The sequence below is a fragment of the Oenanthe melanoleuca genome, chromosome 1A, assembly GCF_029582105.1.
Source record: "Oenanthe melanoleuca isolate GR-GAL-2019-014 chromosome 1A, OMel1.0, whole genome shotgun sequence".
Classification (NCBI taxonomy): Eukaryota; Metazoa; Chordata; class Aves; order Passeriformes; family Muscicapidae; genus Oenanthe; species Oenanthe melanoleuca.
Window position 1 is genome coordinate 50,426,688 of NC_079334.1, and position 24,281 is coordinate 50,450,968.

The window sequence follows — 24,281 nt, forward strand, 5'->3', positions numbered from 1 at the left end:
ATTCATACATTTGAATTCACTGTGAAATCTTCAAAGAGTCTGCACATGAAATGCTAGCAGTGCAAATGACAGATTTGGGACCCAACATTTTCTTCTTTTTCTCAAATTTTGTGAACATTGTAGGTCCTCAACTTAGATTTCAGGAGTTGCAAAGTTTTTTTTATATATCTATAAAGTAATTTTCTTTTGAATAATTTGATGGATCTGTGATCTAAACCACATTTTTAGATTTTTCACAGGGATGACAGATTAGTGACTTCCTCTGACACTAAAAAGTGGCCATTATCTTTTACAGTTTAGTCATTTTCAATATTCAGAGTCTGAACTCATCTAATTCAAAGAGCAGACACGTATCAATGAAAATCTCTAAACATTTCTACATTCCTGCTAAGATCTCTTTATGTGACTTTGCATGCAATTAAGTTTATTTTTATCCATATAAAAGCCTGATGGTTATCTTTCAGCACAGTAAAACACAAATAAATACTGAGAGTCATAAAGAGTTCCTTTTATTTCTTTAGGCAGTGTACTAAAGCAGTGCAGAAGAGGCTAATAGGTTCTGCAAAGCCATTGCTTTTTGCCCTTGTGCAAGTGAGCAGGACAGGAGAGAGAGTGACTGAAAAATTATTGTGACAGGCTCTCAGCAGGCCATAACTCTGAAGTTGGAACCACTGTACTCTTCTCTTAAAAGTGACCAGACTAAAGACACTAAAATAGCTTGAAGCATCAATGATTTATTAAAACACACACTAAAACAATTGACTTTTGCATGTCCAGTTAAGTATAATATAGTGAGACAGATTTAAAAAAAAAGGGTTTGCAAACAAATCTTTCCCTTATTCACTGTACCTCACACAGTAGGTACTTCCATTCTTTTTTTCTAGGTCAGCAATTTTTATCAGCTTCCTGGACTGCAACAAATTTTCTGTGGTCTTCTCAGGGTTCCCATCAAGTTCACCCTTCCTTCAGGGAAGCTTCTGCAGCCCTCCTGTGGATTTCTGCCATCTCCATGCTCCCCTGAGGAGTTTCTCAGCCTGTACTTGTGCAGCAGCATCCCCACTCGTGACATTTATCACTCCCCATCTGTCCTATCTCACTCTCCCCCATAACCATGTTCAGTTGTGCCTAGAGAAAAAAAGCAGTTTCCCCACTTTCTTGTGTGGAAACTCATGGTACCATGACACTGGTGGTGTAGCAGTATCTATCTATCTATCTATCTATCTATCTATCTATCTATCTATCTATCTATCTATGTCTAACAGTATCTATGCACTGATCTCAGGAATCTCAGGCAGCCTTCCTGCCTGCTGTCCAGCCACATTCCTTCATGCACACAAACAATAAGGTGTCTGGGAGAGTATTTATCACAGTTATTTCCAGTGACTGATCTGGCCCGTGTGAAATTAGCACACAGTCGCATGACAACTTATCATACTTATTATTTTGAAAATCAACATATCATTGTCTTCTTCAGGGCTGGAGGGACAGGAATTTACATTAAGACAGACTACAGGAACCAAGTCACATCAGCAATCTTGTCCAAAGAGCAATCATCTGCTCTCTGTAAGTTTCCAAGGGTGCTGTAGGACAAACCAAGTTGGAAATCACTGCTTCTCTGAGGCAAGAAGACCACTGTTGTTCATAGTCTTTTAACACTTCTCTGTAGCAAGAGAATGACTTTGGACAGCCTCAGAGCAGGACTCCAGTAGGAACAGAAGCTTTTCTTTGGAAGGACATAAGACCCTTATTTACTCTATGCACACAGAAGTGCCTCATATATTGCAAGCAGCAGGAAACACTCCCTGACAAAGAAGCAGGGTGCAGTCAGTCACTGGTATTTTCACCCTAAATAAGTTGGGGTTCTCTGGACTCAGAAACATATGAAGGTACTTGGGGAGATGGGGGCTGTCACTTCAAGTACTGGATTTTATCAACAAACTGGAGATACCATGAGAAATTTCAACCAGCAGCAGCTTTTAAATGTTTTTCTAAAGTAACAAAAAGAGAACAAAGACTGTGACCTACAATACTGCTCTCTCCCTAACTGCTTCAGAGAAGAACAAGTCACACATTACTGCCAGCTACCCTGCAAAGCAGATGAGTAAGACAATATTATTGGAATGTGCTATGCTGCTGTAAAGTTAGCTGTATTTATTTTCCTTTTTAACCAATTGATATTTTGTACTGAAGATTATCTTTCTGGATATTATTTTTAAGGATCTGATGGTTTTGTGCAATTGTTCTGAATTGCAATGCTTATTTTATGATGAGAAGTTTTAACATTAAAAAAATAGCTTTACTTGCTTCTTTAAGCCCAGTTACATTTTTCCCCTTAAACGGTTTGGCTCCTTTGCTCTCCTTTATAGCTGCAAGGAGGAGTATGTTATTATTTTTGGAAATGCTGCCTTTTATATTCTTTCTTTATTACTTACCCTAGTCTCCTAATATTTTCTGGATATGTTTGGGTGTTCTTTTCATCTGGAAGTTTATTTATTTTTTGTTCTGTACAATATGTTTTGTACTTCTAAACCTGCTAGACACTAATTTTACTTAATTATTTCTTCTTAAATGTTCACTCTCTTAAAATTATTATGTTTCAGGTTCCAGGAGTTTCACAGTATATGTTAAAGCATTCATCATGTTTTCCCTTTCTTTTCTGCCTCAACATCTAATTGCCTTTAATGGAAAAAAGAAAAAGAAAGGGAAGACTTAATATCTAATTTGTGAATGGAAGAGAATAAAATACATTCAATAATGTGTTAATAGATAGCACATATTTTAATCAAATTCTAATATGAAAAAAAAGCACAGTATTTTCATAGTGTGGATGGAATTGCAAATCTTATGTATCAGTTGCCAGATTTACTGAGCTAATTCAGAAAAAGCTTAAAATTTTAATATAGATGGTATATTTCACTTTAGTGAATATTTGTGTATTAGATGATTAATTAGACTGATATAGCATAAAAGTTAATTTTAGTGTTTGCAGTCAGGATGACAATGTAGTCATCACAGGAGAAATTTGCAAAGTGTGAATCAGCCATGTAAAGACCCCTATACCTTTCAGTTTTTTACCTTCCACATTTCCATGGAGCTACAGAAGAGGTGCCCAAGCACCAGTTTAGCTCTGTGCTGGAATCTGACACTCTGGCTGCACCAGAGGAAGGTCCCACACAGGGGGTCCCACCCTGGAAATCAAATTGTCCATGATAGGATCAGGTATGAGACACAAGAGATCACAGCATCCTGGGCTATTTTTGTTCCTGGCAAAAACTGACATCTGACAAGGGAGAAACTATTTCTGAGACAGAAATGCATCTTCAGTCCTACTCCTGCTCCTAGCCCTGCAATACTTTGTGGCACAAGCATGGGTTACTCTTAAGTTTTTATGGATTACAGTTAAGTTTTTACTGGAGCCCATAAGTTGCATCTCTCCTGGACATGTACTCCCTGTCTGACAAGTGTAATGCACCTCCAGACAATGATTTCTGCTAGATTTCTGGAGGCATGTCTCCTTTTATGTCTATAAAGGCATCTAGACAGATCAATAGCAGTTCCCTTTCACTTCAGACCTATGCACAGTCTTTATGTATAATACAGTCTTTATGTATAATACAAGTCACACAGAGTTTTAGGTCCTTAAAGTCACCCAAAGACACTGCATAGGAGGTCTTGCTGGCAGTCTCTAATCTTTCATAAAATCAAAGTGATTAAATTTTCCACTTTCTTTTCATTCACGATTTTCATTTTTCCTAACAATTTTTAAAACATAACATGAACTGAGGATGAACCACGGACTTTAAAAATGCCAAATATTACAGTCTTATATTAGGTCTTCAAGGGCTCAAGATTAAAATACTTCCTATCAGTAGCATTTGGTTCAACCTGGAGTTGAAATTATCAGTTCCATTCATGGGTCACAATCTATAATTATCTTTTCTCTCTCAGACCTTATTAATCACACAAGCCATCTATAACAGACTTTATAAAAGGCTTTATTTTGCCTGGTTTTGCACATAAATACTGTGTTTGTATTTACTTCAGATACAAATGGTGCCACCTGCTCCTCTTAGTACCCTGACATTTGGTGCTAATTAGATGGACTTGCATTATCAACAGCACAGAAATACAGCTCTGCAGCAGGCTTGGTTACCATGGATCCTAATGCACTCAGCATTCCACAGGAAATTCAGAAAGCATAAGAAACAAATCTATTCCTGTGTGAACCTGCACAGGTTCTGTGGCACTCTTAAGGCACATCCTCCAAGTCTTCCAAATTCAAGGGTAAACACTGTTATTATTTCTAAACTTTTATTAATACATTCTACCACTGAGTCATCATGTAGATGAAACAAAACTGCAAGTCGATTTTAAACACCCTGACAGTGCTAATGGAAACAAGTCATGCATTCAAGCTGTAAAGGAAAGTCTCAACTAGGGATCAGTTGCCACAAAAGACTACTGGCATCTGTAAGTGAGAAAAGTCAAAACTATTTTTACACACAGGAGTGTCACTGTGTCAAGCTGCTGTGAAAACTCATGCTATTTGTTCCTTTTCAATGTTACCTGAATGTACCTAATTATTATACTCTAAGACCTAACAAACAGACTATTCCAAAAGTTGCTTCTACAGAGTGATTTGACATAGCTCAATAAACTCGACAGATGAAATTAAATGGAAAGGAGGAAGAATGGATTATGGTGCAAACAGAAGGTGAAGAAAAGATATAAAAGAAACAAAGAAATTAAACCATTAAATAAGCAGACAATATAAAAATAAAATTCCTTCTCCCTTTCTCACAGTGAAATGTACATAATTCTCTCCATCTGTTCTAAGGCCTATATTTCACAGCTGAGATAAATTAGCAATTTCTGCTTCAGGCATCAAACTCTGTTGTTTGGGGCTCCTCCTTTACTGTCAGAATTTCTCTCTTGTACAAATCTTTGAATGCTATGGTGCCAGAATTTCAGTTTCTTTCAGAACTCACACCTCAAAGGAAAAATTCAGCACCTGAGTTATGAATTGCACATCCTCCATCCTCTGAATGGGCTTTTATAACAAACTGGAAAGTTCAAGGAAAAAGGCAAGTTTGAAAATTAACACCTTCACCTTGCAACTAGAATGATTTGCAGTAGTATGAAGCAGCATGCTGTAAAAAAGGTAAAACCAAGGACAGATCCACTTCCAAAGCTAAAAGTCTACCAGCACAATGCTAGCAAGTATGAGGAATGATACACAGCCACACAAGGCTCAGGCTGCTGTCTCCATGCAAGTCCTTCAAGCTTCATCACAATTGAGTTCTACTGAAAATATTTAACCTGTAAAAGAGGAAATTCATTTCAGAATCACCTCATTAAGGTCAATTTATGTAACTGACATAGCCCAAGAGAATGGTAGAAGATAGGCCAGGCAGCATCTACAGGTCGAAAAGCTTTTTATGGGCTAGTATGATTAACAAACCACTGCATGCAACAGATAAACAATCAAGCAGGTAGGCAACAGATGATTTGGGACAGGAGAGAAGTAACATTTCATGTCCTTGTTTTCTCTCTCCTTATTGGAAGGTATGAATGGACCTAAGTTTGTATAGCATATTTCTCACAGCCTATATTACCTATCTGTCTGTATTTGAGCTACCAGTTGTAAGTTGTGGGAACATTTATAAAATGTGGGAACCCTAAATTATCAGTTCTATGTGGCAGTGAAACCTCACAGCATGAATACAATGCACATTTCAGAAACAAAACATCTCAGAGTTTGCACATGGCCTAACAAAAGGAAAAATATCCTCTGATTGACTGAAGACTTTACTTAATTTTGAGCTCTGAAAACCATTCAGACTCCACAGTCACCAGGTGCTTCCCCTCCACCAAAGCCTGCCAGCTCACATAATTTCACAGCTGGAATGGTATCTGTGTGCACATAGCTGAGTCCACTCTTACCTCAGTAAAAAGAATTTATCTGTTGTATGGAAAGTTAAAAAGGAACTGCTTTAACACCTGGAAGAAAAGTCTATTGATGAAAGAGGAGCTTGGGTTTAACAAATATCAGAAGAACATGTTCCTGGTTTAAGGGTGAACATGGCAGTGTTGGACTAGATGATCTTAGATGTCTTAACAATTCTGTGAATCTTTGAACACAACAGTCCCCTCAAATAGGAGAGGACATTAAGAAATCTACTGAACTAGGAAAGCTTATGGTAAAGATGAGATTTCCACAATTACCAATGTACTTTGAATTATAAACAAACCAGGGAAATCACATCTTTCTTGAACATTAACTCATCAGGAACCAAATATGCTCCATCCCTTGATGTCTTTGTACTGCCAAAAATTGGTCTTTCAAAAATTGAAATAGTTGAATAACCCATCCCTGTGCAGTATACATGTGCAGTAACTCATTAAAGTTTTCATCCTATTTTTTTTTAAGGGATAATAGGCCAATAAAAAAGAAGAGAAATAAATGTTCCAATTTTTGGAAATGTTTAAAATAAAAAAGTCCTACAAGAGCATTATATTTGCACTCTTCACAGTGTTTCATTCTCTTGTAGGAATTGATACAGCTGGGTTTCAGGAAATACATAACTGTTAAGTGGTGAGTCTACCCAGCTCCCACCTGACATTCTACAATCATATCTTTGATTTTGAGGAAGAGGTCAAATGCCCAATTTAGATAGTTTCTGCTGAAAAATAGCCCCATAGAAGGATAAATCCATTGTCCAGAGACATGGAAAACTACTAGATATCAATGTCAAGGCTTTTATCTGTGTAATTCATCATAATCAGCATGTCATTCATACACTCTATCATTATTGTCTTCAACTGTGTGCTAGATAAATATTTACTGTTCATGCATGTACTGTACACAATAAAATTTATACACTGCTCTGATTTTTTTTTTTCCTGGGTCCCAAATCATACATTTTTCTCCTCATCTTAAGCTATAGACTTATGGGGAGGGTTTTTTACAGAGTTACACTTCACCACAGAATGTAGTTCCCTTTACAGTAAATACAACTTTCTAAACTACTAAGCAAGATTTGTGTTGTAGGGAAAATGGTAGAGAAAGCCAGGACTATGTTGAAAATGGGACTGTCACATTTTAGAACTGAACCAGTCTGAAACTTTTGGTTACATGCATTTTATTTTTATGTTAGCTAACATGCTATAGTATTTTCATTGGATGGAATAAGGTTTAATTCTTTTTTTTCTTTGAATTGTAAAGTGGACTGGTTTAATTTCAATTCCAAATGCCAAAATCCTTTCTAAAATAGAAGATTGATCTTCTTTGCAGTCCTGCTTCTCAAGAGGATTTCCTGAATAATAAATTACGAATAAAGGTTTTGACCTTAATTACATTTTTTCCCCATTTTCCAAAATAGGTTCTTAATGTATAACAGCAGTCATTTTAAATGCTTTCCTTCACCTAAGAATAGGAAGGAGGGAGAAAGGAACAGTTCTGCCACATACCAGTGATTGCCAACAAGTTTACAAGAAGTTTTAATTGTTTTAATTCTTTTTTTCAGAAGAGAGATTCATGATAAATGAAAAAAAATTCTATATATATATAAATATCTATAGATATACATACACTGTGGAAAACAGAACTACATAACAGCAGACCAAAAGAGTAATATGCATTGTAGTCCACTCTCATAAACAATTTGCTTTCATTGATACTAGAAAATTTCAGAATATAGTATTGCTGAGATCAAACTCTTGGTTGGTTCCCCTTGTCATAGGATGTTCAAACTTCTTGTCTCTATTTCCAGGTTCTGTTCGACTCAACTACAAAGCTCTGCTTATTTTCACCCTACTCATAAGAGCTAACTCTTGTCTTCTGAAGTGAAAGCAATGTAGCTTTCCTTCTGATCATTCCTTTAAAGCTTTTCTTATCCCACTCAGCCTTTGATTACTGACCACTCTGTGATTTCCACCAAAAAATCAAGTTATTACTCTCATTTGGGGGGCCATATCCTCTCAAATCTCATAACTCTTCATGTCAATAAAGCAACACTCATGCACAGAATTGAAGATCTGGCCACTACACATCCCTTGTATTTTATCACAACAAAATTAAGTTGCAAAATCTTTGGTCTGGTGTTTCAAACCCTGTTTCCTTTATTATCATCTTAAATTACATGTAAGATTATTTCACATAGGAATGGGTAAAAACATTTCAGATAAAATGGAAAGTGACCTTAAAAAAATTCAGATTTTTATTTGCAAAATAAAGGATCATTTCTGAAACTGAAACAACTGGACATGATGATGTTTGGCCAAAGGTTGGACTCAATGGTGGTGGTGGCATTGTCCAACCTTAAGGATTCTGTGATTCTAATATATTCCTCACAGCAGTTCTATGAACTGAAGAGATTATTCTATCACTCTCCAACCCAGGATTTAGAATGCTCCTAAAACTACCACTTTTAGAGACCTGGTCAATTTTCTGAAATTTAAAAGGTATAAAATTAATTTCTTTCTTGCTTGCTGTAGTTTCAAAAGCCACAGTCAATTTACAAAGTTACCTTGAAGTGTTTTTGATGCTGGAAATTATTTGTTCATTTCAAGATTGAGAGTAATTGTTGTATTACCTGAGAGTGAGTCTTTGAAGAACTGTTCTTTTTAGAGTACAGCTCAGGAAAAAGTCTACCAATAGTCAGAATCTAGTACTAAGAGTGAAAAAGCACCTGTATTTTGTGAGCCAAACAAAGCTTATGGCACTTAAATTCCAGTTGATGATGTGCAAATGCCCCATCTCTTTTCTTCTTTGTTTGAAAAAATAGAACAGGAAAGACTGTTCAACAACAAAATCTCTAAAATTCAATCTCTGGCCTGAATATATTGTATTCAAGCACATGGGAAAGTAAAGAACAGATTGGGAGGAAGGGAACCCTGAAGAGCATGACCTCAGCACACCACCTGCCCCATCACTGCAGAGCTTTGAAGGCATTTGTATCTTCTAACTTTGTTGGGTCAGGTGGAATGTATGTAGTGCACAGACTTTCCCTTCCTCTGTTTTACATTTTAACAAAGTAAAAAATCAACCAAGACCATTCTTGGCTGCCAAAACTTCAATAAATGCTGAAGTCAGAGCAGAAAAACCCCAGAGCATTAAACAGCCATTGTCTAATGATGGAGATACCACTGAAGGAAGCAAACCTCATTCCATGGTATTGCTTTAAGAAACTGAAAGCAATTTATTTTCCACAGGGTATGCAAGATCACAACACCAGTGTCTGTATTTGTCTGAGTGACACATCACATAGTTATGTAGATTCATCAAAGATTTAAAACCCTCAATTTCTCTGTTTCCTGGTCTCATCTCTTCACTGCATTAAAGGGTTTCAGCCAGCGTAATTAAATATTTAATTTTTAAGCAAAATCTAAATATGAAACAAAAATGTACATATTTTTCAACAAGTCTTTTAAAATATTTTTGCACAAGTCCACAGGATGCAGACTTATGTTCATGTAAGTCCACAGGATATTGCATCCTTGAAATCTGTGGTATAGTCAAAAAGCAAATGGTCACATACTCAGATCTGAGGAATATTTTCTGATCATCTGTGTACAGAGGACTGTCATGCATTGACAGTTCTTCTGCTTCTATGTGTGAAAGTACCTGTAAGAATGCTAAATTATCTCTTTAATTAATAGAGTCACAATTACTATAAACAAATATTAGCATTATCACCAGGATCTTACAGGAACTGGGAAGGATTGCTTTGTTGATAAAGTGATGATCAGTGCAACTATGAAATGAGAGCCATTTCAGTTGGTCTGAGCAATCCAAAAGTGGGACACCTGATCCAATTTAGTCATCTAGGACTATCTGCAATCTGTAAAGAGAGATGGGCATCCTCACAGGGTAAGTCATATCAGTCTAAGCAGTTTACTGTGACATATGGAGGTGGCCTGCCAGAAGTTGGAGAATTAAGTAAATCCTTTCTCATGAGCTGCTTCCAAGTGCAAGCCTGCAAGCCCTAAATATGCATTAGTCCAGAGTCCAAATCATTATGCCCACTCATGCAGTTAAACCAATGTAAGCTCAATATAACAAATGCACCTTTTTTCCCCTCTATCCTGATTTTAACACAAATTAAGGAAGGTAGAAGCACACCTGTACTTCTACCTGACCTTTCATAAGAGCCCTTCATACAAAACAGCTAACTCAAATACTGGATACAAATAATATTCTGGAAATACTGAATTATAATTGGTACATTTAATGGCTACACTTGACCACTGAAAGCCAAATTCTGACCTCCTTTCCTACACTGAATTATACTAAAGTTCATTGTGTATGTCCCATTGATTTTGCAGGGATTACTTCTGCAATAAAATTCTACTTGGTGGATTTAAAAGCATCCACATCTGTTTACAGGTGACCAGTCTGAACTCCCTTCCACAAAAGATGAGCAATCACTTATAAATCAGGGACATTTCACGGGTGAATAATTACTAAATGTTGAAAATGTTCATGATATAAAAGCAATCCTAGGTATTTCCATTGCTACTTGATGAAATTATTAAACAACTTTGTTTACTCTTACTAATTATATTATAAAATTAATGTAATTATTAAAATATATAATTTTATTTCTGGTATTAGTGGTATCTAAGATCAAAATAAACTGAAATATTTTAATATCAAACATAATTAATCATTAAAGAGATCACAATAGAAAGATAAATAATTTCTTTTGTTATACCATTTGCTTTGCCTTTTTTCTCATTTTTTTAAATTGCTTATATCCTGTAAATCAAGTACTAACTAGTAGAGAAAATACTAGGAACTTCTGTATCAACAGTTTCTTTTTCTTTTGCAAGTCACTCCATATTACCTCAAAATCTTTTGTGCCCAATGGATGTGATTGGCAGCAAAGATTCAACAGTCAACTTGGCTCCTGCTTTTTATGTGAGATTACTGTACTCACACAAAACAGCAAAAGACATTTCAGAAATAGAAATAAAATGTCAAAAATTATTTTGTGTTTGTACAGAAGATACATTTCAAAAGGGAACCAAGAGAAGGGAAGCAACAACAAAAGAACAGAAAGAATAAGAATTGCCCTTTCTAACTCTTATGCCTAAACATCCCCACACAAAGCACAAAGAGGGAGAGCAAGAGCTATTTCTGTGAACTCTAAAACAATCCCTCCTGAGCCTCAGTGCCTCTTGAGAACTGTGCTAAATTCATGTATCTCAACTGAATCTGCACTGGTTTTCTTAATTTTCTGTAGGTCTCATCAAGAAAAGAAACCACTTTAGGAGTGAATTGATGGTAATGGAACCATTAGTCAAACAAAACAGCAAGTCAGTGTGCCTCTAAAAGATTCACATTCTGGTTTTCAATATGTCCTACAAACTTTTCAGAATGTGACTGCATACACACATGAGTAATTTTACTTCTTTCTACTAATATTTTTAGGGGCAACTGTAATTTCAAAGAGATGAGTTAAGAAAATAAATAATATCTCTGCAAAGTTCCTAGATATGCATGGTTTTTATTATCCTGCACCATGATATTTTTTTTTTTTCACTGAGGCAAACAGCTCATTTTGATAGAGCAAACTGAAATTAGGCTAATTGACACAGGTCTCTATACTTTTGGAAACTCTTCCATCTTTATTTTTAGCAGCACAGTCAGACATTATAGGCAGTTAAAGGCTGATTAGGTTTGCAGAGTAGTTAGAATTCTAACCATACAAAACAGGGGGCAGACTCCTTCTGTGGAGATGTACATGAAGAAAATTTATAATTAACATTTTTGTTGAGGTTTTGAAAGCACCACATTACACTGATGTTTTATTAAAGGACCTCATTTTGCTGTTCAAAGATCATAATGGATGCCTTCAAGGGATTCTGTGGGCAAAATTCAGAACAAATCTCAATGGAATTGTGACTTCTTCTGTCAGATTTGAAGCTGAGGCTATGTTTTTTTCCATTAAAGCATGATACAATAAGCAACTTCATTTCATGTTACATTTCTATCTGTTTAAGCATGCAAACACAAACATATATCTATTTGTATAAGCACAAACATATGCATACAAATACAAAACGAGCACTTCAGAAATTTCTGTTAGCTTGAAAGCAAATATTAGCAGTCTGTGAGGTTAATGGAAGAAAATCTAAGTAGATTTCATTTACTTCTTACCCTTCTCTCTATACTTCATCATTAATGCTGCCTTCATTTACTATCACTGTTCTGCTTTTCTGAAAGAGTGATGTTGAGTATTGTCTCTATCCAATGCAATTATTAAGAGTATTCTGCAATATCTGTGTTTGATTTTCAAATATTTGTATTCATTCTTTTGTAGTCTTCTTAAGAAAGACAAGATCTAGAAATCTATATTAAGATGGGACTGATAAGTAATAGCTCAACCAAGAGTCAGAGCTAAGACAGATCTGGTCAGTTCACTGTACTTCTAAGTCATGCAAAATCTTCAACTACCCAAAAACTGGCCCACTGGGAGAGTCAACTGGGAAGCTGAGGGTATGGAAAAATTCCATATGAGGATATTAAATTTAAAGTAGAGCAAGAGGCACAAAGTCTCTGCCATCTCCTGTAACCACCATGAAAGCCTTTCCTCTTCAAGAATCTTGAAGTAAAATTACTTAAGGGCAGTCCCTGAATTATTGTTTCATGCTTATTAAGTTAGTTTCCCAATTTGATAACTTTTTTAATTCCAGAAAAGTCAGAACAAGAAATCTCTAATATTTTTCAATGAACTATTCTAAGATTGAGGATTTGATCAATGTAGACTCATATTCAAAAACACACAGAGCTAGCTTCAAATCAATAGTGGCAAAAAATTTGCTTTTTAGAAGTTTAGGTGAATCACTGCTTTCTGTGAAATGGCAAAAATTAGAAAAGAAACAAACAGGCAAATTCAAAAGAAACTCATTACTTTATGTATCTCCAGAGCACAAATTCTTTTAGGAATAAGAAGCAACAGCAACCACAAACAAACAGGATTTTAAAATTCAAATAAACTGTTCACATTTTTGTAATGCTAGAATGCAATAGTCAGTAATGTACAAGAACAGAAGAAGGTAAGAAGGTTTATGCCCTTGTGTAATTCTTAACCTTAAAGGAAGATAAATTCCTTTCAGACTTCCAGTGCTTAAAACACTGTTGATTTTACATGGAAAAGAAAAGTGAGAAAGGTTTTTCACTATTAAGCTTTTTTTAGTATCTTCATTGGGAAAAGCAATGCTTGAAATTGGATTAGATCAGTAACATCCTCATTGCAGGTAGCAAAAATTTAAAGCTATGAAAGACTTGACTAAATGGAGAACAGGGATATCATTTTTCTTATTGGGAATTACAAAAGCTATATGAGACAAAGATACAAGCACCTCCTAGGTAAGATAAACAGGAAGGCATAATAAAATAGATCTCATGTCTGAGAGAACTTTATACCTATCAATTTGCCTTTTAATATCATTGGAGAGAGAGATTTTCAGATTGTGGCTGTATCTCAAGCTTTTGGATTTCTTTCAGTGTACTTCTGCCTACTGACATCACAACATCAGAGAATCACAGAATCTCAAGGCTGGAAGAGACCTTCAGGATCATCCAGACCAACTGTCAACCTGGCACCACCATAATCACCTCTAAACCATATCCCAAAGTCACATCCAGGCACATCTTATATAGAGAGTGACATGAATTACAAATTGGACTCGTGGGCAAAACACAAAGAGAATCTTATTTTCTGCAGTGCCCAGATAAAAATACAGGAAAATTAGAATAAATGGTGTTTTTACATTCAGCCTTCAAGTTCTGAACTAGAGATGGGAATACAGAGGGACAGAATCACCGAATGGCTCAGGCTGGAAGGGACCCCCCGGTGGGTCTTCTGGTCCAGCCTCCCTGCCCAGGCAGGGCCATCCCAGAGCAGCTAGCACCTGTCTGCATCCATGCAGTTCTTGAAATCTCCAGGGAGGGAGACTGCACAACCTCCCTGGGCAACCTGCTCCTGTGCTTGGCCACCTGCACATGCCTTTTAAGAACTCAGCTGAAAATCAGGACTGAGAAACTACACATAAAATATCTGAGAAAACCCATTACAAGGAAATATGCCAATGGGGATATGCCAAAGTTCAAGGTTTTCAGTACTAAGTTATAAACAACTAAATGTAACAGCTCTTGTATTCTTATTGAAATTTGGGGATTCATTCATGTTTTTCACTTACCACCATTATTTCAGAACAGACTTTGGCCTCTCAAAGAAAAGATAAATTTATGGGATGGATATTCTTTAATTTTTAGCAGCCATAGAAGATCACAGTACACACTCAACTGTTTTGAGGGCAGTGGTATGAAGAACCAGCCAGGATTTAATTGCTGCCTCTCTTTCGTGTAAGAGAGTCCCTGGCAAATGAACTGAGGTGTGTCAAGGTATCATTTGCAATTCTCTGAGTCTAAATTGTGCTAAATTCCCCATTCTCCAGCTATCATTTTCCTTAAATCACAGGAGGTTTATTTTGAACTTACTACCACTACCACCACCACCACCTCCTCTTGATTCAGTTTACTTAAAATGAACATATTTTGAGTACTTTTGTTACCCAACCCTTTGAGCTGTGTAATGATAGGGATCATGATGAATTGCCAGTTTCTGTCAGATCTGCTTTGTTCAAATGGGGACTTCTATTTGACAAGCCACTTTTAAGTGGTTTTGCTCAAGAGTCCTATCACTCATAGGTACTTTGCAGAAGAATTCATTGTTTTTTCCTCTGCTGGTTAAAACACATGTGCAACTGTCATATGAGACCTCCCATGTCTTTGTCCTATCACTTGGTCCCATGTTAACTTTCTGGGCACAGAAATTATGTTTTCTTTCTATTTTCAGGTTCAGAGAACATACCATCGTTGGGTTTTTTTCATAAAATATACAGATATCGGTTTCAAATTAGAAATTATTTTGTATCAAGATACAGCCTATGCATTTCGTACACTACTTTTCACTTGGTAATTCAATTTGACAGATTGATGAGGCTGAGATAAGTCATACAACCATCTGTGGCAACACTTAGAGCTTCCCAAACTACAACACATACACCAGTCATTCCACCTGAAGACCTCAAAAAACCCATCTATTATCCACTTAAAATAGTAATAGCAAAATAATCCCTTTCCAGACATGGGTAAATATCCAGCCATGATTTACAGCCACATGAATCAAGGGCAAGGAGTAAAGGATTAGAGTAATGAGCTATCATTTAGCTCGGTGAGGAACTGAAAATTACCCTTTTTTTGTGAAATAATGTGGTAAAGGCAGAAGACAAGGTATTGCTTAAATGACAGAGTGAATGCATGGCTCTGATAGTTCTGTGTGAGTTGTGTCTCTGACTTGTGAAGCAAAGTGCACTAAGTGTTTGAATTGATGGCACAATACACATACAATAAATCTGATGATCCAGAAAGTGCAGGAATGCATGTTCTTGGAGAGCTCACAGTGCTTCTGTCTGACAAGCCCAGGAGAAGTGGGGTGCTGGTGTGCAGAAAGCCTTATAACAAGGGCTACATGAAAGTGCCACCAAGCAGCCAGAAATCTTGGGACAGCAAGTGAAAAAAAAAAGTTCATGTTCCATGGGGAAAATATTATTTGGTGAAAAAAGACACTACCAGGAAAATCAAGGCACATCACTGACAACTTATGTATGTAGTGCAGCAATATTGTGCACTGCTGCTGGCACTGCTCACAGAGATGGTGGTCACAACCAGCAATGCTGGGAGTGGTGGCAGTAATTAAGGGAATGACACAAGGAGCCCTGACATTAGGTAAAAGTGTCTACACAAAAAGTAACACAAGCAATCTGCAGTAGCCACAGAAAGTAACACTCTTGTAATAAACTTTTCAAATAATGGCAAGAAAACAACACACATAGAGAAGAAAAAAGTCAGCTGCTGATGTGTCTGCTGTATTAGGTGTCATGACAATTGCATCTGGGTATGATGCCTGAGCAAGCAGGTTTGCAAAAAGTAGTGACAATTACTTCAAGTTTTTGCTCAAACTTTATAGAGGCTTTCAGTTTTATAATATGATATAGGATCCTTCTTTTACACATGGGGAGAAGTAATAAGAACATATTGATTTGCTTTTTCCTTCATCCTCAAACAGAGTTTGTAAACTAAATAAGGAGTTCAAGACTTGACCTATCATCAAGACCTCAATAGTTTAAACAGAAATTTAATTTTCACTGTATATACTTCAGGGTTAAAAATACGAAAATTACCATGATGCACACACTTGCTAAAAAAAATCATATTGACAACTACAGATGGGGTGAGAGAGGAGGTCACTGAAAACATAAATGGAATTGAACCACTGCCACTGGTCTTAAATAAAATCTGTACCATCACTGTATTTGTGCAAATTAACTACCAAATTTCTCATACATTGTCCATGAATTATTTCTTCAGGTTTAAGAAAAAATGTCACACTTTTCTTACAACTCAGCAATATGCATTGGAGAACTGAAGGGAGACAGAGAAGTGATGAAAAGGAAGCAGCTCATTTCCTGGACTCCTATAAACAATTTACAGATAATGTTTTACTTTCACAGTTACCTGTGCATTTCTTGATATTGCTGTTTCTTTTTCCATGTGATCCTAACTTGCATCCAAAATTCTCCTCCCAAAATTCTGCAAACCAGACATTTCTTCGATTGTTAGCAAGCGTTCTGCTCCGAAAATATCTATCAAATCCTACATTAAAGAGAAGTGAAAGTAGCATTAAAATATTATATGGTATAAAAATAGTAATTTAAAGATAATATCAGATTTTTTGTAAATACAAGAACATGAAAAAGCTTTAGGCAAAAACTATTTTATAAGCATAGTAGCATCTAAGGATTAGACTTCATTTCAAGGCCACATAATATCATGGGGTACCTCTTTTTTGAACAAAAGGACATACAGGACACCTATAATTCTGCTTCTATTTATATAGGTAATAATACCAATTGAAAAACTAAAAATTCCTATTTAAACCTGATGATCACCAGCCTTTACCCCTGCAATACAGCTGTCATAATGAAATCATGATTAACACATCCCACCTGGATTAAATTCCTTAAAAGTATGTCCCTGTGGTTAAATTCTCTATGTAACATCATAGTGTTCATTTTCCTAATCAATTACCAGTTTAGCACACTCACCCAGACACTAAGAGATGTTACTATATCCAGTACCCTCACAGGAATAAGGTACTGCAAACCAACTTTCACTTCATCTCCAAATAAGAATCTTTCTTAATACAGTAGCTTCCTAAAGTAAATTTAGGAGTGGAAAGCAGAGCACAGATCAACCTCCTCCCCAGAGAATAATCTGATTTATTATCATTCATCCAATATTCTCCTTATTTGTCCCAAAGAATGACCAGGCTATGGTTAAGAAACTCTCAGCTCCAAGTGGTATCATTATTAGACAATTGCAGGATTGCCTAATTGCACATTCAGCGTCTCCTCATCTCAACAGATATATTAAATTATTGTTGGATCAGGCCAACTCATGTAACTTGGTTGGAAAGCTTTTCCTGAATTCCCTATAATCAAGGACTACATCATTTTCAAATTATTTTTAAAGAGACATAAAGCATGTCCTTACCATCAATGGATGTTCTTTTGGGTAGAATGGTTACTGCTCCTTCTGCAATCTCCTCCTGCTGCTGGACTGGTGAAATTTTTGACCCCCAGCTGTCTGAGCCAATCCAGAGGAAATGTCCAGACTGATTAGCTTTTTTGGCTGCTTCCAGTACTCTCCTGAAAACAAGCAACAAATGACCAATTAAACAAATTCTATTTACAAAGAACTTAAGAAACCCAGAATATTTTTTCCTATGTATAAGCTTACAATAACTAATTAATCCACAGTTTTCACAGTCTAAGGCATTTTCAACAACAGCTGTAATGAACTCACGATACAGTATTATACAAGTTAATTAATTTCATCTTCATGTTTTTCTAGCATTCTTATTAGTTTCTTCCTTTTCAGTCACCAAATAGCTATCTATTGGCACTGCACTCCTAGGAGCTAGGAGAAGTCTGGAACTACACAGAATAAAGGACCAGCACTCTCTATAATTACGACTCAAATTCTTATCATCCTATTTTCAAGAATTTTTACATAGGATTGAATCTGAAACTTCTTTGTCAGTCTATTTTCCACCACCAACCAAGCATCTTTGTGAAAAAGAACATGTTCAGAACACAAAATTAGGAAACAGGCACCTAATATCATCTTCGTTTGCGAACATGATCACTGCTCGAGCATTTGGAGTTTCCAGCAAGCGCTTAATGATCTTTTCAAATTCTCCTGGTCTTGGTTCCCGAGGGATTTTGAGTGACTGAGCAATGCAAACACCTCCTAGGAAAAATTAAAAAGATAAAAAAAAAAATTAACACAGTAAACATCCACACTTCAAATAATTCTCAGTGAACCAGGCAAGCAGAGAAAGCAAGGTGCTAATCTGAGATACAACAGCACAGCCAAAAGTAACATTATCTATGTGTTTTGTACAGGCTTACACATTTAATGCTGCATTAAAGAGTATAACACAATTACCTGTTACTTTATGCTTTAAGTACATTTGTAAACAACATTCTGAGGCCTCTTGTCAAGCACCACACTCTGGCTCAACTGGACCAAGTTCTGCAGACCTAATCTATGGCAACTGAGAACCCAGCCTGGCCACAGCAGTGCACTGAACCATGGATCCACAGTTTTAGCTACCTTCTGCTCATCATGTGGCTCTTCAGTATCAGGTACTATCACACACCTCTGCTTTGTCAGCAGAGGGTATGTAGCAGAGAATACATGCTGATCACTTTGAATTGTTATTATGACATTCGTAAATGAGTTGTCTTAATTATTTAAGAAGCTGACATTGAATATTCTAAATTACTAATCAGGAAATTAACACAAACTCAGAGATGACATTTATATTTCTTCCTGACAGAGGATGCTGATTGAAATCTTTATATTTTACCTGCCAAGTAAAGGGGGCTGATTTCTACAGAAACTTAGTAATTTCTAACAGCTTTCACAGACAAGTTTAGGGCAATCTCTATTCTCCAATTACAACACTGTTATTTGTGTTTGAGTATGCAAGAGAAAAATTCCTTGAGCCTGTTCCATGAATCACTGAGTCCATATTGCTACCAGCATCCAATACCATAGGTGATCTTTCTGATTGTTTGCTGATTAGATTATTTTAATTACTTTTTCTCTAAGAGCTATTTCCTGATTCTCATTACTTCGTCTACCGCCCACCAATGTTTGTTCTTGAATGTTGTTATTCCAACCTCAAGAGCCTATTGTGGGGAATCTAATCCCCAATAAACTCAGAAAATTAAGAAAATTTAAAAATACTTAGCTCTGACCAAAAGTGACAAGTTACTAGATGAACACAAGCAAACTGTACATTTTGCATCCCTACATCTAAATGGTTCTACAGTAAAGATCGTTTTCAGTGTGAATAAAAATGTGTTTTAAAAGAGATGTTCTATTTTTAATGAGTTTTAAGAGGTATTCTATTTTTAATGAATGCTGGTATTTATCTTCTGATGTATAACATCATTTGAGATACATAAATTTCTTTGCATTAAATAGAGTTAGTCAACTAAAGTCACAGTTAAATGGCTGTGTTGTGTATGGGGAGGTTTTCCAGCTTTCTCATTCACTCCTGTCATTTGTCTTTCCTATCAAAATGTTAGAATTCTGTTTTCCAAAGTACTAACAAATTAGATTCATGCACACCTTCAGTGATAGGATTTGAACAAAAACAAGGGTCCAGCAAGGTGAAGCTTGGCATGTAGATCTACATGAAGGGGTTACCAAGGTCCTTTGTGTAAGCTCTCTTAAGCTTAATGTATTTAATCTTTAAGCAAAAGAAACAAAATAAAGGTATGTCTGAAGGTATTTTTCTTTATTTTATTTAAAAAAATGAGTAGGAATGGTTCAAAGCTGCCCCAGTCATCTGTCAGTGATTAAGAGGCGCTAAGACAATGCAGTTTATGACCTGCTTTAACTTTTGGTCAGCCTTGATTTGGTCAGGCAGCTGAACTACATGATCATCATAGCTCCCTTCCAACTGAAATATTCCATTCTTTCTATTCTATTCTATTCTATTCTATTCTATTCTATTCTATTCTATTCTATTCTATTCTATTCTATTCTATTCTATTCTATTCTATTCTATTCTATTCTATTCCATTCCATTCCATTCCATTCCATTCCATTCCATTCCATTCCATTCCATTCTACATAATATTTAGAAAATGCTGGGAAATCAATTTCGCATTTTGTGCTGCGTTTGCAGAATCTCATTGACTTCAATAGCTCTCTGAACAGGCATATCCTAAGTTTGAATCAAGTTTAGACATGGCATAAATTAAGCATGGAGTTCTCAAATGCCAGTGTAAAAACAACAAGTTTCAAATTACATCACTCAGTTTTTGTCACAGGTAAGCATATAACCTTTTTCAGTTATGCATCAATTACTTGGGGTGTTATTATATTATTTGATTGAGAAATTCATTCTATAGCACAGGCTTGTCCTGAATTCTCTGCTTTACATGAAAGAAATATTTTCAAGTCAAAATACCTGCCATTTCTAAAAAACATTGTTTGCATATAGGTCTTTACCATTCATAAATAGTGCATAATAGTGCAATATAATATAAATAATTTACTCTTCTCTGCTATAAAATAGAATATAGAACCTTTTTATGGCAACAAATTTCTTCACATTTTTACAAATATCCTGTCTCCCCATGATAGACAACTAATTCACCAATAACAACAAATAAATCTTTATAGCAGATGACTCTTATATTTACCAGGTATTTTTGAACCTGGTAATGAAAAGATGGGCACTTTACTGTGAAAAGCCTTAACCATTCATTTAAGCTTGTATTAGGCTATAGTGATAGACACTTCAAAGTCCTTTAATTCCTTCAGGGCTGAAATGTAAGAGAAATATTTAGCAGATATCCTGTAAATTTAACAATCGGCAATTCAGCGTTAAGAAAAGAAATGCTCAAAAAAAAAAAAGCCAAGCTCTCAGCTGTCCCCAAAGTCATTCAGCATAAAAGGTAAAACAGATCCTAAAAATGATATAAAGGAATAATTTGTTACCTCATACATTTTGTAAGTGCATTTTGCAACTACTTCTACTCATGCAACGGCCCTTAAGGAAAAAAAAAGTAGTTCTACCCACATAAAAATCAAATGCAAATATTACAAAATGCATATATATAATAAACTACATACATCCATCTACAATTTGTGTGAAATGGATATCAAGCAATGAAGAACTGCAGTATCTAAAAAGGCTATTTTCATTGAAAATAGTGTAGAAGAAACATCATTCCATCATTGCAGCAGCAAGTTCAGTCATGACTGTACTGTGTGTCTTGGCATCTCTGCATTGAAGGATGTGTTAAGTACTACCAGGAACAAAATAAAATGCACTTCAGCCTTGTTGCTATATTTATAATTAATTGTGTAGGCTATCTCCAACTCACAAAACACTTTGTATACATCCTTGCCTATACATTGCATATATACAACTGTTGCTCAAACAAATAACAGGATATCAGTTTTCAGCTAATGACGAATTTCTGGATCCACAAAGGTATTCACAATATTACAGTGTCTAACCTCTTGGCACCCTGCTGCCTTTGAAATCTACAGCCTGGGCTAAGTGCCCAGACACAAAGAGAGATAAGTGCCTAGGAAAAGAATGCCTATGAGCCAGCAAACTAAATAACGAATAATTATTCCTCCAAAATAGGTTGCAGAGGTAGTAAAAGGACAAGTTTAAGGCCAGTAGTTAGGATTAATCTCATCAAGTGTGAACAAAAAAGAGATTTCCTCAAATCAAGAATAAACAGGGCTTGAGAACAGATGTCTCATACGTGATACCAATGGATTTACCATTTGCTGCAGAGGTGCCAAAGGGCAGATGGTTCAGACATCCAAGATCTCAAGAGAATTTATGGCTCTAACACAAATTGTGTTTCACTCTGTCAGCATTTCTGACTGATCTGGTGTGATGACTGCTTGTCTCTGTTGCTGGTTTCTAAGATCCTTCATTGTCTGGGGATGTACTTCAAAAAAAACCCACATTGGTCTAAATTTCCCTTGGCTAAATGATGATAAATCTAACATTTGTATAAGGAAATGAGAGCTAACTTTCCTCTTACTGAAAAGAAAATTATACGCTTAAACCAAATCAATTAAAAGGACCTACAATGAGGCTTCAGAGAGCACTGCACTAAAAGTTATTGAGGTAAAGAAGGGAGTCAGCCAGACAGACTCATTTCAGGTAGCTACTACAGATATCAGTAATTGTACCCACTGCTATGGTACCCATTCCCTAATTCATATATGACACAGGAGATGAAATTAAGAGTTTGCATCTATGACACATTTCAAAGACATTAAGAGGGCACTGAAGGAAAGTAGTTCTTTGCTACTGGGAGGAAAATAGAGTCTTACCACCAAATTCTGCTGAGCCTCTTTCACCTGTTTTCAGATGTGTAAAGCCAAGGTTATGCTCAGTCAGCCCAGAGCTTGATTGGAGGAATAAAACAGTCAATATGAACTACCCTGTGTCCATGATGACAAGTATCCATTTGTCTTCTGTCCAGCAGCTAGGAAGTGCCATGCCCAGCACCTGGGGCAAGGGGATGATAAAGGGAAGGAGAGCAGAGGTGGGAGCTGGAAATCAGGCTCAAGGCAGGAACTGCCTTTATTCCTGATAAGGTGCTCAGTCCAGCCACTCCATACCATAGTTACAGCTGGAAATTCATCTGCTTTTACAAACAGACACATAATCTGACCTGGTCTACAACAACACGTTTTCATCTGCGTTGAGAGAAAAATCACACCTTAAAAAATTGCTCCAGGCTAGGCTTGCTTTGCTTACAGGTACTCTGTAAAACCCACCTTGTGGGAACACAGCTTATCACTAAACTAACAAACATAACCAAGCCAACCAAACAACCAAACAAACAACAAAGTGAGATCTCTGAAGATATTGTCAGTACAGTGGATAAATAACCCTTCTTTGGTGATCTCACAACAACGAGACAAGTGGAAAAGAAAATGGATAGGTAGTACCCAAATAATTTTAGTAGGCAAAAATACTAATATTTATAATAATAAATACTGATTTTTGCCTGTGTGGGTTTTGAAGTCACAAGATGCCAAGTTGATTGTAAACCATTAAATACTTGACTATATGAACTTGTGTGTCAGAAGATATTGAAAGCGTATTTGGAAAATAGCAAGTAGATTTGGCAGAAAACTTGTAGAAACAAATTTCCTGAAAAAAAATGGAATGGTGAAGCTCAATGGAAATACAAGGGCTGAATTTTCTCCACTCCAGCTAGGATTCAGCACTACATCATGATCAGTTGAGTAGGATATGTAAGAATGGTCTCTGGTTTTGTATCAAGAAAGTTGGAGACAGTCTTCAGTTCAAGTGATCACTGCTGAGACCTCAGTCAACCTACTCAGATCCCTTTTATCCTCTAAACTATTTCCCCACATAAATATAAATAGCCTCATCACTGTAATAGGGAGGAGATCAAGCTATGCACTTTGACAATTTATTTGTTAGCATAAGGAGGTGTATACCTCACCTTACTCAGTACACAGCATTGCAAGTCGATTATTTCATGAGAGCTTCCATCACAAATCCCATTGTTCTTGGAAAAGCTCAAGACAAATAGCCAGGCCATATCTGGGATCCAGTCCTACCTGGCAGGAATTCCTCAGCTGCCTTTAAGTACACTCCTTTTTCACTATGAGTTATAGGTCACAGGTCATTAGGCCAACAAAAATTTAATGTAGGTCTGTAGAAAATTTCCAAAAAACATTACAGAAATATGTGAAGGAAGAAAAGTTCCTATTCCTAGTAGGGGAACAGATGTCAGAGACTCAGAAAAAGCCTCAGCAAGAAACTCCTGTGAGACCCACAGGGTGCTGACAGAGCCTGTGTCTGACAGAAGACTGCACACTTCTGACAATATGACATGACACAGAAGAACAAAAGGAAAAACACACAAGTGCATTTCTCCTCCTCTTCCAGTCCTTCCACCTGTTATATTGAAAATCTAGACCCAGTTATATTGAAGAATGTTCCAATTGCCAAGAATCTAGATCAATATGAATATTATTGAAGATACTAAAATCTACAAGATGCTCCAAACTCTAGTTCTGTCGACAAAAATCAGAATAGTTATGTCACTTA

The 24,281-nt window shown here is 36.3% G+C and overlaps 1 protein-coding gene across 3 annotated transcripts in view; it reads right to left on the minus strand.

Annotated features, from left to right (window-relative positions):
• GRM8 (glutamate metabotropic receptor 8) overlaps nt 1-24,281 on the minus strand; it is a 307,752-nt gene that overhangs the window by 147,235 nt on the left and 136,236 nt on the right. For all 3 annotated transcript variants that reach the window (XM_056513682.1, XM_056513673.1, XM_056513667.1), the window contains 3 exons: nt 18,250-18,385; nt 17,627-17,781; nt 16,589-16,726 (listed from right to left, as the gene is read on the minus strand). In XM_056513682.1, coding sequence (XP_056369657.1) covers nt 16,589-16,726; nt 17,627-17,781; nt 18,250-18,385 — 429 coding nt within the window. The remainder of the gene's footprint in view (nt 1-16,588; nt 16,727-17,626; nt 17,782-18,249; nt 18,386-24,281) is intronic.